Source organism: Drosophila kikkawai, chromosome 3L (genome assembly GCF_030179895.1).
Source record: "Drosophila kikkawai strain 14028-0561.14 chromosome 3L, DkikHiC1v2, whole genome shotgun sequence".
Lineage (NCBI taxonomy): Eukaryota > Metazoa > Arthropoda > Insecta > Diptera > Drosophilidae > Drosophila > Drosophila kikkawai.
Genome location: NC_091730.1, coordinates 4,552,731 through 4,569,733, shown reverse-complemented (window position 1 = coordinate 4,569,733; position 17,003 = coordinate 4,552,731). Strand labels below are relative to the sequence as shown.

The window sequence follows — 17,003 nt, the reverse complement described above, 5'->3', positions numbered from 1 at the left end:
CAACAAAAAGGAAGAAAAAATCAAAAAGGCAAATGAACTCCTTAAACAACAAGATGAACAAATGAACAAAAAAAGTGCAGAGTTAAAGGAAAGTGATGAAAAAGTAAATAACATGACGGACATTATTCAAAATATGCAGAATCAATTAGATAAGAATATTCAAACACATAATGAGGAACTCATACACAAATATAATATAATACATGAATTGACCTATGAAATACAGGATAAAAATCACACTATATTGAATATGACAAAAACTATTAACAGTTTAAGAAGTCAATTAGTAAATGCTGAAACTCAAATCAAGGAACAAGATATAGAGATAAACCAAAAACAACAAAATATTATGAAGTTTGGTGAACAGCTCCGGAACGCCTATGAAAAGGATAGACAACAAAGTAAACAGCTTAAAGAACAAAATGAACAGCTAATGAATAAAACTGAACAACTCAAGCAAAAAGATTCGCTTTTGGAGACCAAAAACAATGAAATAAAAACACAAAATGAAAATATCAAGAACAATAAAATTAAGATTACTTCCCTAAATAAGCAAATAGGATCTATCGAGGTAGAACTATCTCAAAAACGAGATCATCTTTTAATTTACTCAGCATTCCAACGGTGTCCCAAAAACCTATCAAATGCTATTTCTACCATAAAATTACCCGGAGTAGAGGCATTTGAAGCTCCCTGCAATTCAACTGGATGGATGACCATCCAAAAGCGTTTTAATTTCTCTGAAAGTTTTAATCGCACTTGGAATTCTTACAAGCAGGGATTCGGAGACATTAGAGGGGAGTTTTTCCTTGGTCTGGAGAAGCTACACCAAATGACCAAGGCCCAGCCCCATGAACTTCTCATACAGTTAAAAGATCCTTATGGAAAAATTGCCTATGCTCACTACAATAAATTTCAAATTGGTAGCGAAAAAGAATCGTATTACCTTAAATCGTTGGGTAACTTTACGGGGAACACCAAAAACGCGCTAAGCTATAACCTTGGCATGAAATTCACCACCTATGATCGGGATAATGATATGCAGGTTAATAATTGCGCCAAGATTCTTCTTGGCGGTTGGTGGTTTAACGAGTGTGGCCAAAGGTATTTCGAATATTTTAAGCAAGCTTCAATGAATATAATATTCAACTTTCTTAATTTTGCAGTTTACCCAATCGCAACTTTAATTTTAGTATAAGTTACGCTCTGGATAGCATTTTCTGGCCAATTTTTGTGGGCGACAAATGGAGAAATTATATGTCTGATATCGATGCTGAAATTATGATTAAACCGAAAAATTATTAAAATAAAATTTAATAATTATTAAATACTAAAACAAGCATTTGCATTCAATATAATTATATCTAAAAAAAAAATTAAGTTTTACAAAAATGTATATAAAAATATTAAAAAGTTTATTAAGAAATGTTAGTAAAAACTTATTTTCTATTATATATTTTGCATTCAATATAATGTTTACTTAAATTAAAAATAATGTCATATCGATTTTTCTAATAAAATTTTTTACTTTGAAGAAAAAACAGAGGCTTATTTTAATTTTATTTATTTATTTTTACACTGTAAACTTAAACTACAGGAAAAGTATTAACCATAGTTGCTGCGGCTTCGTTATATTTAATTATACAGAATTTTAGAAATATAATTTTTAAAATTCTTCTTTACTTAAGATTTCCCTCGTTAACTTCCGTTCATTCTCCCTCTGAATCTCTACAACTCTTACCCCTTTTTTTTTCTAGGGTATCTGCTGATGGCCACATAAATCTCAATTTCAATTGTGCATTCCAAACACTTCTTGTTGTTCTTGGTTCCTCTGCGTTTATTTTTGTTGTTCCCGCCTGTGTTCGGTTTCTGGATTCTCAGTTTTCTCGGTTGGTGTCGGCTCTTTGGTTCGTTTTGTGTTTGCCGGGCTGTGTATGTTGATGTTGTTGTTGTTGTGGCATGGCATGGCCCTCTCCCTGAAAAGCCCTTTTCCCCAGTCCCTCCCCCAGTCCCTTCCCCAGTCCCTCCCCCAGATCACTCTCCCGTTTGACTGGCTTAAAGGACGCTGAAGGTGAACAACTGCAACTGAAACCGGTTTTCCCACCACAACAGCTCCTCTCTCCCCTTTCCCGTTTTCCTCTGTTGGTAACTTTGGGCAGCAGGCAAACAAAATGTTTGCAGTTGCATTCACTGATTAGAACGTGGCAAGTTAAGCAGTTTTCCCCCCTCTGGGTTCCCTCTCGCGACAGCTTACATAAATTCACGTCACTCATACGCCACGTGGGCTCAGTTCACACACACAGATAGAGTGCTGGTGTTGCCTTGTTCTCGCTTTTCCAACTGCAATGGGTTCTTTTGTCGTGCACTACAGATATATTTCTTGGAGATCTATACGATATTGAGACACTGAAAGAAAGAAGGGGTTTGGTGTGGTCTACAAATAGGGAAATGTTTAAAATTTGTAAATTCTTCAGGAGCTTCTTAAAAAAAAATGTAATAAAAGATAGTTTTATAGTTAAAAATGTTTACTATATATTTAATTATATTTTAAAATATTTTAAAATACTTAAAAATATTTTAAATATTTGGTAATATTTTATATTATTTTTTAATATTTTATATTATTTTAAAATAATATAAAATATTTTTAAATATTTGTTAATATTTTATATTATTTTAAAATAATATAAAATATTAACAAATATTTAAAAAAAAATTTTTAATTAGTTTTTATATATTAAAAGTATTTAAAACTATATAAAATAATTTTAAAATATTTAAAAATAGTTTAAAATAAAAAATAAAATATTTAAATATATAAAACATATAAGAAAGTTTAGTTTAATATTTATAATGTCTAATATATATTTTAAAATATTTTAAGCTAAAGAATATATAATCTTAAAATATTTATGAAACATTTTAAGCAAGAAACTATTCTTTGTTATAATTTTTAAGAAAAAACGGGATCCCATATGACGTTTATCCGCATTCAAAGGCTTCTGAATATTCAAAAACCTAACATTTCTTTGAAAAGCAAGCATTTTGCATATTTTTCTCTTGATATTTTCTCGCTGGCCCATCCTTTTGCTATATCAATTTTCCCTTTTGGTTCAATCAATTTATGACCTGCTACGCGCTCGACTGCCGCCATTTGGTGCATTACTCACGTACTTTTATTGGCCCCCTAACGATGGACACGCCTCCCACGCCGAAGGGCCGCCCATCGCTTAAGCCATTTAACCCGTTTTTAACCCTTTTGTGCATTTGCGAGGAAGAGAGTTTTTAATTTTCTCAACGCCTGCCAGGATCTCCATGGTTGCATGTCGTCCTGCCTTTCTGTATTTCTTTTTGCTGCAGTTTTTTTCCCCCATTGTTGATTGGATTGTGTGTGTGCGTTGGTCAGGGAAAATTCTCTGCCAGCATTTACCTGGAAAAGTGAGGGAAAATAAGAAATATTTACACCTTTTAATGCACCTTTCATCTTCTGTTCTGCTGCTGCTGCTTAATTAAGTTCTTGCCACAAACGAAATGCCTTTCGCAATTAAATACAAGGCTTTCTCAATGATTTTGCATTGATGACATCACATCGGAGTTTGCTTTGTAATTAACCTGAAGTAACTTAATTAAATCTCAGCCAGACTTAATCAACCTGAAACTCAATAACATTGAAAACTATGCGAACTCCTGCTGTTCCAAAAATTCATTAGCAGCCTTGTTTGTTTGTGTTTGGGGTTTTGTTCTCGAATTTCCATTAATCAAAATCAAACGACACACACGAGAGAGAGGAAGAGATATTCCAAGAAATGGCTTAAATGTGCTGCCAATTAAAACTAGCAAAGCGGAAGTCAGGCAGATAGCAGGCTAATAAATTTCATAACTCGAAAAATACATATAATTTATGGAAAAGCCAAGAAGCTAAAGAAATAAATAAATAAATAACCAACTGCAGTTTTTAGCTTCCAAGTTGTTTATGAACAAAAAAGATTTGCGAGCCACAAAAGTTGCAACTTAAATCGAAAAGTAAACAGAATGCAAAATGGAAAATGGAAAATGTTTGAAGGGAAAACCAGTGTGGGAGCTTGGGGGAGAGATAGCCAGAAAGGAAGTTCATTTCCTTGCAAGGACTCATCGACTCAACTCCAGCCAAAACTCTTTTGTCTAATTATGCAAATTTTAAACTTTACACTGGTCCACAAGAAACCCCGAAAAACAAAGTTGACCATCAAATTAGTTTGGGAAAATTCTGTTTGCAGATCTTTTGCAGGCAATTAAATTATATTTTATATATAGAGAGAGAAAATTGCAACTAAAAAATCCTCTATTAAACTTTGTCAAATTAGCTTGTGCAAAATTTTGTTTGCCTGCATAATTAAATTGTTCCAAAAATTTGTTTTCAGATTTTCTCACCAAAAAAGCTACAGCAGAAACAGCATCAAGGGGTTTAATTAGTTTTCAGCAATTTATGGAAATTTATGTAAAGGCTGTAATACAAATTATCTGTGTGGGTAAAATATTAAATTAACCTTTAAAATATATTATCAAAATTGAAAACTATTTCCCTTTAAATTAAATATTTCCATATTTATACAGCCTCATAGAAAGGCAAATTAGCACTCGAAAAACACTTGAGACATTCATCAAGTGTCGCCCTCTTACTATTTTCCTATTTTCCCTTTTTTTTCACATATTTAATTCCACTCGAGAGTTGTGCCCTCAAATTAGTTTTGTGCAAATGAAAACTATCTGTTGGATTGCGGGCAATTAAAGCACTTGAGACATTCTGATTTCCGTTCTTGCATTTTATTCCCATTCAATTCGATGTGCAAACACACACAAGAGGACCTCATGTGTGTGTGGTTCTTCCTATTTTCAACTGTGGCCCCTCCAAAATCATCACCATCTGCCACATTCTCCCCCTGCACTGGCCTCCATTAAATGCTTGTGCGTGCTGTTTGTTTGCTTTAATTCTGTTCCGTTTCGTTCCAAATTGTTTTGTTTTCTTTTTTGGGCATAGCTGTAAATTGGTTCTCACTCTTGGTGATGAAGAAAAAAGTGTCACGACTAAAGGATACCATAGAAAGGGGAAAATAATGATCAATTTATCGATATTTAAACGAAATCAACGACATTTTAGCGAGTTTTATTTATTTACAAGTGTCTTAATTTATTTTAACATTTTTCTAATGAAAGTAAACAATGGTTCAATTGTGTTCAACTAAGTTCAATTAGAGATGAAAAAATATCGATAAATCGATCTATTTCGATATTTAAATAGATAAATTTTAAAATATCCAAGGAACGAAATTTGTAGAATGCTTCCCATATTTTGCTTTATCAATTTTTAAAATTCGTCATGTTTTTAATTTCTTAAAAAATATAAAAATAGTAATAAATTGATATACCGATATTTAAATTGATATTTTAAAATATATCAATGGAATGAAATGTGTGTACTGGTTCTTTTCTTAGCTTTTTCAATTATTAAAATTACTCGAATTTTTATTTTCATTCGAAATGTTAAAATATTTATAAACCCTTTTTATCGATAGTTAAATCGATAATTTTAAAGATATCAAAGCAATGATATGCGTTTAATCTTACCTTTTTCAATTTTAAAATTATTTACAATTTCCTGCAAATGAGAAAATTTTCCTAAAACCAATATACCCCATTCAGTCTACGCTTACGGGGCATAAAAGGCCAAGTTGATGACTCAAAATGTTTATAGACCTTTTTAGTGGAATCGAGAACGCTTTGCATTTTATGCGACTTTTTTCATTTGTTTTTCTTTTCGCGTTCTTTTTTTTCTTTTTGCTTCTTTTTTCATTGCAATAAAGTGCAGGGCAGAATTGAATGAAAGTGAGACCGGAAGTTAGTGCTTCGCTCATTGTTGATTGCGGGAATACGAGTGTATATGCCATATGGAATGGGATTTTGGGGGGCTTTGAAAGAGCGGAACAGGGCCAGTTCATGGTCGATTGGTTTATTCGAGAGGGAAATGTTAGACTGAAGAAGGAACCGCCGGGCAGGAAATCAATGTGCAGAGTATTCCGAATGTTATGACATTATAAAGCGAGGGGGAATTTTTAATTATCCTTACGATTGAGTTGCTTCGGTTTAATGATCTTGAAGGGGGTCTAGACTTTATTTGTTTGGGTTAAAGTGTGAAGTTTTTCAGTGGGAAAAGGGGATATTGTCTAAAAAAAAAATATTATAATAACAGCAGGAAAAAATACTATATATTCTTTAGAAACTTGTATAATTCCTAATAGCTTCATTACTTTTAATTAACTTTATGTAATTCCCCATTTTAAATACACACAAATATATTTTCAATCAGCCTTTTAATTATTTGTATTTTTTAATCCAATCGGTTTGCCTTTAATTGGTTTATATATGTATATATATTTCCCACACACATTTAAATCCGATTTAATGCCCCGCCGCCATCCGTTCTCCCTTTTCTCTGTACAGGAAATTGTCAATTTCCTTCCTCATCTCTGGGAAAATCCGTAACTAAACCACAACAAACACACAAGCAAACAATATTTAGCATATTTATTTGGCTGACATAAACATGAATTATTATTGCGGTTTTATGGGGAAGAGCCACTTTTTGGGGAGGTCAACTTTGTCCACAACTTTTTGGTCCTTAATCCATCTCATTAGCAAATATGTATATTTTATATGTATATATACATATATTTGAGGGGGGAAAAGACCCAGCAGAACGTGTGGGAAAATTGCAGCTCAGCTTCGTCCTCCCTCTGGGTTTTTGGCCAAATCCTGTGGAAAAGTGTGGAGGATTACGTGGGAGGTAATTGCATTTAGTTTTACCAGAGAGCTCCCTCAGCCTCCTAACATCCTCTCTTTCTGGCTGTGCCCCAATTTCTCACTTATTTGTAGTTATTTAAGTTTATTGATTTTATGGACACACAAAAAGTACACGGGGAGAAAAAGAAAATATTTAAAATAGCTATTTTTAATTTTAAATATTTATTTAAAAGCTTAATTTAAGCTTGCTTTGCTTTTTGTGTGTGTTTTTGGCATACAGTCAGTTATTTTTTCAAAGAGAAGCTTCTAAGAGGCAGTGAATCTGAAATTTAAATACGAATTCAAATGGAGACCCTTTCCTCTGACAATTCCGTGGAACTTCCCGCTCAAATCGAAGTTAATTCTCCGTCTCAACAAACGCCTGAAGAACCTATCGAATCAGGAATAGAAGCGGTCCCAGAAGGAGCTGGCAAGGCACAGCACTCCCTGCTCACCCTCGAGTACTACCAGCAGTTTTTCAAGGTGGACACTTTTATGGTCCTTCGAAGGATCCGCAACTCGATGATACCCAAGCTAGCTTCAGGGAATTATCTGCGCATGGACATAGACCAGAATCCAGATCTATATGGGCCCTTCTGGTTAAGCATTACCCTGATCTTCTCTATAGCCATAAGCAGCAATATAGCCAGTTACAGGCATTATGCCGGCAATGACTACCATTGGCACTATAACTTCCAACTGGTCTCCAATGCAGCCACCTGTGTCTTTATCTATGCCATAGTCTTGCCTGTTGTGCTTTGGGCTCTGTTTAAAGACAGTCTGAAGCCAGTGCTTTATGAGGAGTTGGATAGTGCCAGCTATACGCCGACTCTTCTGTCGCTAATATGCATTTATGGCTATAGTTTGGCTATATATATACCCGTTTCTATACTCTGCGTGATTGAGATAGCCTTGATTCAGTGGCTCCTGGTGATCATAGCGGCTTTGCTAACGGGATTTGTATTGATTGATGTTATGAAGCCGGCTTTAAGGAACTCGAAGTATGCGATTTTTCTTATTATAGGTATACTGAGTGTTCAATTTATACTATCTGCTGGATTTTTGATGTATTTTTACCAGGATTCCTTGGTGACAGGTACCAGATTCCTTCAACAGGTACCATGTTATCAGTCGCCTTTAAAGACCTCACCAAGGCAGTCTCTGGGAATCAAAGATTGGTAATGACCTAAAGATTTTTATGATATTATTAAATATATATAATCTCAACCTTTTTTCCCCTCGGTGTACCCATAAAATAAAAGAAGCAGAAGCATGTGGATTTGGGGCAAACATTTTGCAAATGTTTTCATTAGCCAAACTTTGATTACATGCTAAGCTTCAGTTAGTCCCTCGTCCCTTCTCCTGCATAAACTTTTGGCCGCATTTATTATTTAAATGATTTTATGTGCTCCACACACAAACTCGCACACACTTTTGGGGACGGGGTGCAGGATTGATGGTTAGTCACTTCAAAAGTCAATTAAGTTGGCCAGTCCAGAACCCAAAAATATATACACACACTCACGCCCCTCTATACCCTATTGATTGGCCCGGCATCCTTTATGGAAGGAAGAAGGAGGAGCCCTTAATCCGTTTCGATTTCAAATAAAATTCATTCGGAATGCTAAAAGTTTTTTTCTCAGGGTTAGAGTGTATAGAGAAGAAGGGGGAAACGGCACGTCGTTTTCCATTAAATTTACCTACGCAAAGTAAGAAATAAAATGTCAACTAAAACAACATGGGGAAAAGAAGATTTACTTTTTGTTGAGTTGCGCCAGATGAAAACGGTGTGTGTGTGTTTTTGTGTGTGGGGGAAAAGCGAGAAAAGCTGCAAGAGAACACGCAGGGAAACTGGGAGAAAAGGGAAATAGCGTTATGATTTCATTCAGTAAAATCATAGCATTTAAAAACATTACAAAATGTTTAAAAAGTACAGGAAAACTGGAAGAAAAGGTATGCACCTTTAAATATATAAAAAATATTTTATTAAATACATTTTTATCAGTGTCCCCCAACTTGTTCTCCCTTCCAGTTCAGAGCCTACAATATATACGAATAAAAACCAGAAGAAACTGGTAGTTGGCAGCGTGAATCGTCTAACGTTAACACGGCGTATGCGTAACTTTTATAAGGACACCCTCAAACTCAAACCCCAATCCCCTCCACCCAGAGTCCAAAAGTCCAGAGAGACCCTCACGTGCCAGTGCAACACTGGAGATAAAAAGCAAAAGTTAAAACCATTTCACACGCAATTTTTAGCCTACTGTTGTTTGCTCAGCCTGTGACTGTGACTGTTGCTGTTGCCTTTTTGGTCACCCGGGGGAAAAGTCAGGTAGCGCGGTATTCATGAGGAAAACAAGGAGCAGGAAAAGCTCTGGAACTCCTCCGAGTGCGTGTCTCGGCAGCCTAAACAAATGCAACACTTTTGGGCCCAAAACAAGGCTCCTCCTCCGCCCTCTCTCTTTTGGCTACAAAATTTATATGTATATTTCCACGCATGGCGCAGGCAGTCAGGCCGCAAAAGTTTTTCCAGGTGCGGTTTTTGCGGTACGGTTTTTCAGGCCTCAGGGCGATCCAAATGCAAATTAGCCAGGGTTCGGGTAATTGAAATGGACGGAGAGGACAGACGCGCGAGGTGGGTCCTGCAAAAAGTCAGGTCGGTGGAAATGATTGATATTTTTTTGCTAGAAAATAACTGATAAGGGTTACACGAGAGAGTAAAGGGTGTGGAAAATGGTTCTAAGGGTTTGACAAGTTTACTTGACTTTTGATGTGTTGTGGGGGTGAAAAAAAGAGTGGCAAGATAACAAATGTACAGCAATCTAAAATCTATCCCCCAAGAGTTAACTAGCTAATCAATTTTAAAAAGGTTTTAGATTTAAATTTCCTTTGTTTTTATAAATTATTTAAATTTACATAAAATAATTAGGCATTTTCCTAAAATAAAAATACCTCTTAAAGAAATTTCTTCCCTAACTTCTCTTATTTAAGACCATCTTGACGAACCCACTTAGGAAATCACCCAGATCAACCTTAACCTATCCCTAAGTAAGACGAGTGGGTGTAATACCTTTTACTTTATCTTTTCCTTCTCTTTTTTCCCCCCAAATTCCATTAAACAGTTGTTACCTTTTTTTATTGCCAACAAAGGTTTGCAATCAAATGGAGAAGAACTCAAAGATACCGAGATACCAAAAAACCTAATCAAATTTTTGTTTGGTCTCTGGCATTTCGGTGTTTTTGCTCTGCAAATTTGCTCACTGGGGAATTCTCAGAGACAAAAAAAATAAAGGGGGAGAAAAGATGCCAGAGAGAGCCGAGGCTGGCTTCGATATTTCCCAGGCTTTTAATAACTGAACAAGCCGCTCATTAATAATTTAAAATAGAGCACCAAAATATGCGATTGCCCCAATGGCCCCGGCCTTTGGGACCCCTTTCTTCGCACTCTCTCTCTCTCCTGGTCGTACTCTCTCTTTTGAAGTTTTGTGCTCTTTGGTGAGAGTGGTGAAAAACATGTGGAAGCCAAGTGACAGAGAGATGTATTTTTGGTTTGAAATTTTCTCTCATTTGTTTGTTGTTGCGTGGCCACATTCCTTCATTGGATACCCGTTTGTGTTGCTTCTCTTTTTGTGTTTGTGGATGCCTTTGCACTTGTCCTCTCTCTCTTGGGGTATCTTTCATTCTCTCTCAGTATTTCTGGCTGTATTTCCCCATTGTGCTCTCTTTCAGTGTATCGATGATTCATGCTTTTTGGTGCTTCGGTTGCTGCACAAAAAACAATGGTCTGCTGTTGCTGTTTCTTAAATAATATATATATGTATATATTGTTGCCAGCACTTCCTTGTCTCAATAAGCAGTGTCAGCATTTCTTCTCTTTCTTCTCTTTTCTGGGCTTCTCTTATTTTCTTTTGTTTTCTTTTTTTATTTGTTTACTTTAGTTTTTGTTGTGCTTGGTTTTAGGCTGCTAAATGAGTTCTTTTTTGGATTTAACAAAAATGTTTAAACATAAAACTAGAAAGTTTTGTTAAATTTAAAATATTTAGGTTTTTCTTAAATTTATTTATTGACCATAGAAATTATGTAGACCCTAAAACAGCTCACATTAATCAACAACTAAGCCATTTTAATTATATTTTTATTTAAAAAAACCATAATTCTTATTATGATATATTTTTCTTTTATTTTTTTATTTAAAAAACCATAATTCTTATTATGATATATTTTTCTTTCTTTTTCGTTTTTATAACAGCTGTTCTTTTCTTTCTGTGTATTTGTTTGTGACGTAAGCCGAGCGAAGCGTATTAAACCGGAACGCAAAGCTCGTCTTCAGCTGTTCAAACTTTGCCGGCTGCGCTTCATCTTGTTTTTCTTTTGTGCCTTTTTTTTTGCTTGAATGAAATTTCATAGTAGTGGAAATTGATGTGGAAAACTCACCACGACGTCGCAGCAGGCGTCGCTGCTGTTGCTGCAATTTCCTACTGCAAAGTTGCCAAGAAATTGTGTTGCTACTGCTGTGTTGCCAAAGCAATGTTGCTAGTGCAGCAGCTGTTGCAAGTTGCAACGTCTTTTAAAAATATTTAAAAATATTTAAAAATATTTAACAAATTTTAAGGCATTTAACTAGATAATTTAATTAATTTTTATCAAAATTTTTAACTGCTTTTGCATATTTTACAATATAAAACTCACTTTCGTAGCGGTTGCAAGCAGGTTCGAAACGTTGTTCAAACCTTCCAGCTTCGAACATCAAACAAGTTTGTTTAAATGATTTTAACAAATTTCAACTTTGATAGGTTAAAAAGTAATCACCAAAAGAACCTAGCTTCTTGTTCAAATATTTATTTTATAGTTTAAACAATTGACTAATGTACCCCATTTAATTTAATCAAATATCTCACTTAATTTCAAAGTTATTAATTTTTTAAGAAAACCACTCACATGGGTCCCACTGTGCTTGTCGTGTGTTAAGCCTGAAAAATCTTTAAAAATACCAACTAACGACGAACAGTTCCAATTTTGCGTTCGGACCGTTCGGATGTGTTCTCTCTCTCTATCTCTGTACAGCCCTCTCTTTCGCGCCCCATATATCGCTCTCTGTCTGTAGAGTGACTCTAAAACTGGCATAACTCGTGTACGTCACTTGTGCGGTCTAAATTTTTGTCGCAGCCTCATAAATCAAAGCTTAAATAGCAAACAACAACCAGAAACAGGAACAACAATAACGGTGGATAATAAATATAATAATCATATTTAATACATTTGTATATTTTTTGCCAGACCCGTTATTGTTGTTCCTGCTTATTTATTTATTTGCCTTGTGTGTGTGTGTGTGTTTTGTGTTTGTTTATTTGAATTGTTTGCTATTTGAGCAGCCGCCGTTCCCCGAAGTGCGCACCCCAAGCAACTGGGGTCTCTAGTTTCAATTAGAAGTCCAAGTTTTGGAACCCCTTCTGGCCTGTTGGATGCCCCTTTTCCCCCTCCCTATATAACCCCTTCTCGGCACCCCCGCAATTTTATTTGAATTCCGCTTATTTGGCGAGGCTTTGCACGGGTTGAAGTGCGTTTTAGCGGCGAAAAGGAAGCCGAAACTGAAGGTTATGACTGTTTATTATTATTGCTATCTTCGGGTGCTTTTTTGTGTTCTTTTCTTTATTTTTTGGCAATTACCAGCTCCACAGTTTAACATGTTTCAATTCATAATAAAATTAAATACAGTGGTCAGTGTAGAAATTTAATTTTAAAAATATATTAATTCTTTTGATAATGTGAAGCAATATTTTTAATGTTGCAGGCACGAAAAGCTGCTTAATTAGCACAGTAATTAAAAATGCGTTAATTAAATAAACATTTATGGCTAAATAAATATTTCCTTCAGGAAGAGAAACCTTGTTTTTAGATTGTTTATAAATTTTTTATAAATTTGATATTTAATCACAATTTTCAACAATAATTTTAAGGCTTTATTTGTCATTAAAAACAGCAAGCAAAAAAATTTCTTTTTCAGGTTTTGAATTTAAGATCCCAGCATTTCCTTTAGAGAATTAAATAATAATATTTTAAAGATGCAGATTAAATTTTAAATATTTTAAATATTATTTTAAATATTTTAAATATTATTTTACTATTGAAATAATTCAAAGAAACAAAGATATTAAGACTAAAAAAAATTGCAAAGCATAAAAAAAATAGGAAAGAGCTTAAAAAACCTAAAATTCAGTCTTACTTTTCAGTAAATTATTCAATAAAACACTTGAAATTCCAAATATTTCTCTTAATATTAATTTTCAAATAAATACAAATTAAAAACTTCCTAAAAACTCTCCCAATTATCACTCAACTTGACCACTGTACTTGCATAAATATGTATCATAAATTCAGACCGAGTTCAAGGCGGTGCGTGACTTTGAAGTGTAAACATTTGGCGGCAAACGGGAGATAATCGTGATAATGAACTTCTCTGTGTGTCTACAAGAAGCTGAATGAAAAATGCCCAGAGATTAAAGAGGGAAGCAGAGATAAACCTATTAAATATAATCGTTGAGAAAACGCAGCTCTGGCTGGACTTTAGCTAAATTCTTGATAATTTATGCTTCGATTTACAGCCATTCATTCAGTCAGTCAGTCAGCTGACTCTCAAGACGAAGCCCTTAGCAATTTGCATTTATTTGCAACTGAAAAGCCTCTCGGTGTGTGACGCAAATGGTTTTGATTGCTGTGACTCTCAAACCGGCTTGAGTCTTTTTGTTGTTCTTGTTGTTTTTGATCTCTTAACGAGATTTGCCTTTGACCCAGCTAAGCTGCAGATTCTCAGCTAACACCCACCACCCACCAACCAACCTACCCCCTTTTGATTTGTCGTCATAAACACCGCGACCTGCCCTCACCCTCGAGACATCATGTAACTTACCAAAATTGCGTATTCGCCGTGTAAGCAGGCGGGCTTTTGCCACCCCCTTTTAGTATCTAAGAGAGTGTTCTCTTAGGTTCCACATGCCGGCATGGGCTCTCTCTCTCTCTGTCAGATTTACCCACCCCTTGAAAACCCACCACCACCCAACGCCACCCACCGGTGGTCGCCCTTGCGCTACTTTTTAGCCGCTTCTTCTTCGCTTAGCGTAACGTAAAACGCCGACGTCTCTGCCGAATGCGATTCTCTGTTTCTCCGTTTCTCAGTTGCCGTCACAGTCTCAGTTTCGGTCTCTCACTCTCTCTTTGGCTACCTGTCCCTGTCGCACTGTTTCTCTGAGGCAGGACGTCGAGTCCTTTGTCCCGTATCTCGTTGACCTCATTTCGTGTGCGAAACCCAAGGCAGCAGGTTGTGCGTCCCGGCAAAAATTTCACAGCCGAATAACACCCAAAAAATTGCGAAACTTTGACAAAAAAAAAGAAGCAGTGTGTGTGTGAAGCAAAAAAAGGTTTTAATATATATTTTTTTCTTTGGTTTATTGTGTTAAAAACAATGGAAAAACTAAATAAGAACTTGGTGAAACTTTGCAAAAAATCATTAGTGTAAAATTGGAGTATGCTGTGAATGTTTTTTTATTTTTAAAACATATTGTTTAACATAAAGAAAAATGTGAACTAATGAATAAAATAAATTTAATATTTATTTTTAAAACTTTAACAATTTTAATCAAGTGAAAGAGTGAACTTTTAAACTTGTGAAAACCGAAAAGAGAAATATTGCTAAAGAAACAATTTTTCCAAACCTAAAAGCAACTTGCTGTCAAATAAAAATCTCTATAATATTTTTGAAAAAATTTAATAAATCTGAAAAATATGTTTTCCTAGTTTTATAATTTTTAAAAATAAATAAAACAGTTCACTTTTCATTTTCTACTTAAAGAAACCCCTCAAAAGTCAACACAACCACCCCTAACAAACCCCCATAAGCCACCCCAGAAAAAGTCACAGGCCCATAAAAAATAATAATATCGTTTTGGCAAACTTTTTCTGCGGTGCTGTGCTGTTTGCTCTGCTTGTTGTTGTCTGTGGCCCCTAGATTTATTATTGTTTTGTCTGCAGATAACAGTTTGACCTCGTTTACATGCAACTTCGGCGTCGTCTGATGATAACAAAATTGATACCAAAAAACCATATATTTAAATCGTGGAGTGCGTGGAGTGTGCAATTCATATAGAATCTCCAAACGAGAGTGAAATTTACAAACCAAAGAAGTTTTTTAAAAACCAATACAACAAAAATGCGTGCCATAATTAAATAATCAATTAAATAAACAATTAAAAAAAAATTAAACTAAACTGTGAAGATTTGTTCGTGTTAAAAACAGCATTAGCAGCAGCCTCAAGATGGCCGAATTAATCAGTCAGCCCACTAAAATTAACAACAATAATTTTGGTGCCGGTGCGTATATACACAACATAAATTATACACCACCATAAATATATATCTTAATAAATTCCTTAGTTGTACTTGAAGAATTCTTAAGAAAACATAGATGTTTCACCCCTTTTTTTTATAAATTATATTTTTAATCGTTTGGTTTATTTTTAGTTGTTTGGAATTCACAGAGCAATAAAAGTGTGTTTGTTTATTTTCTTCATACACTTTTAAAATATATAAACAAAATAAAATCTGTGAGAGGCTAAAAAAATACAAAAAGTGAATGGAATATTTTTTGTACAAGTTTAATGATATCAAAAAAGGGGAAAAGGTGTGTTGTTTCTGAGGAGGTTCTGTAAACAAATAGTTGATTTCCTGTATTTACACTTAATTCAGAGAAAAATTAAACTTTTTAATAAGAAAAGTATGAATTTTTCTCTTTGGAAATTAAAATTTCCTGCCATATTAATTTACGTTTGTTGTGTGATAATATTAAGCCTCAAAAAGAGAAGCTTAACTCATCTCTCAGTATTCTTGAATATTTTTTTTTACTGACATTTTACCAATAATTTATTGTATTTCCATTTTCATGTCCCTGCATATATATCCCCATAATATAAAATAAGAACTCCTCCATAAATTCAACTCTCAATTTAAATTCCAGCACACACACCAAATCCCCAACTTCCTGCCGTCTCTCTTTTTCTTCTTGAAAAATCAGCCTGAAAGCGCATATATTTATTTCACATTTTCTTTTTTGTTTGCTGCTGCTAATATTAATTTTCAAATAAATACAAATTAAAAACTTCCTAAAAACTCTCCCAATTATCACTCAACTTGACCACTGTACTTGCATAAATATGTATCATAAATTCAGACCGAGTTCAAGGCGGTGCGTGACTTTGAAGTGTAAACATTTGGCGGCAAACGGGAGATAATCGTGATAATGAACTTCTCTGTGTGTCTACAAGAAGCTGAATGAAAAATGCCCAGAGATTAAAGAGGGAAGCAGAGATAAACCTATTAAATATAATCGTTGAGAAAACGCAGCTCTGGCTGGACTTTAGCTAAATTCTTGATAATTTATGCTTCGATTTACAGCCATTCATTCAGTCAGTCAGTCAGCTGACTCTCAAGACGAAGCCCTTAGCAATTTGCATTTATTTGCAACTGAAAAGCCTCTCGGTGTGTGACGCAAATGGTTTTGATTGCTGTGACTCTCAAACCGGCTTGAGTCTTTTTGTTGTTCTTGTTGTTTTTGATCTCTTAACGAGATTTGCCTTTGACCCAGCTAAGCTGCAGATTCTCAGCTAACACCCACCACCCACCAACCAACCTACCCCCTTTTGATTTGTCGTCATAAACACCGCGACCTGCCCTCACCCTCGAGACATCATGTAACTTACCAAAATTGCGTATTCGCCGTGTAAGCAGGCGGGCTTTTGCCACCCCCTTTTAGTATCTAAGAGAGTGTTCTCTTAGGTTCCACATGCCGGCATGGGCTCTCTCTCTCTCTGTCAGATTTACCCACCCCTTGAAAACCCACCACCACCCAACGCCACCCACCGGTGGTCGCCCTTGCGCTACTTTTTAGCCGCTTCTTCTTCGCTTAGCGTAACGTAAAACGCCGACGTCTCTGCCGAATGCGATTCTCTGTTTCTCCGTTTCTCAGTTGCCGTCACAGTCTCAGTTTCGGTCTCTCACTCTCTCTTTGGCTACCTGTCCCTGTCGCACTGTTTCTCTGAGGCAGGACGTCGAGTCCTTTGTCCCGTATCTCGTTGACCTCATTTCGTGTGCGAAACCCAAGGCAGCAGGTTGTGCGTCCCGGCAAAAATTTCACAGCC

General features: G+C 35.3%; 3 protein-coding genes across 8 annotated transcripts in view; all 3 read left to right on the top strand.

The window, feature by feature from the left end:
- Window positions 1-17,003, top strand: part of Eip63E (cyclin dependent kinase Eip63E) — a 122,287-nt gene that overhangs the window by 31,303 nt on the left and 73,981 nt on the right. The window lies entirely within an intron of this gene.
- Window positions 113-1,305, top strand: LOC121503132 (angiopoietin-related protein 7-like). The gene is made up of 2 exons (XM_070284932.1): window positions 113-1,104; window positions 1,167-1,305. Exons 1-2 carry the CDS (start codon window positions 113-115, stop codon window positions 1,303-1,305), a joined length of 1,131 nt encoding a protein of 376 aa, XP_070141033.1.
- On the top strand, window positions 7,063-8,327 carry LOC108079778 (protein YIPF1-like). 2 transcript variants are annotated; one of them, XM_070285408.1, is made up of 2 exons: window positions 7,063-7,994; window positions 8,082-8,327. In XM_070285408.1, the coding sequence occupies exons 1-2, from the start codon at window positions 7,123-7,125 to the stop codon at window positions 8,149-8,151; spliced, it is 942 nt and encodes a 313-aa protein (XP_070141509.1). In that variant the 5' UTR covers window positions 7,063-7,122; the 3' UTR covers window positions 8,152-8,327. The 2 variants fall into 2 exon arrangements, with proteins under 2 accessions (XP_070141509.1, XP_017029713.1); XM_017174224.3 differs by having other exon boundaries at window positions 8,079-8,327.

Excerpts from the sequence above, each read along its gene's own strand:
- LOC121503132 (XM_070284932.1), top strand. The coding sequence starts at position 113 with ATGACGGACATTATTCAAAATATGCAGAATCAATTAGATAAGAATATT. Across the intron at positions 1,105-1,166 it reads TTTAACGAGTGTGGCCAAAG|TTTACCCAATCGCAACTTTA; the intron begins GTATTTCGAATA and ends TTAATTTTGCAG.
- LOC108079778 (XM_070285408.1), top strand. The coding sequence starts at position 7,123 with ATGGAGACCCTTTCCTCTGACAATTCCGTGGAACTTCCCGCTCAAATC. Across the intron at positions 7,995-8,081 it reads TCTCTGGGAATCAAAGATTG|CAGAAGCATGTGGATTTGGG; the intron begins GTAATGACCTAA and ends AAATAAAAGAAG.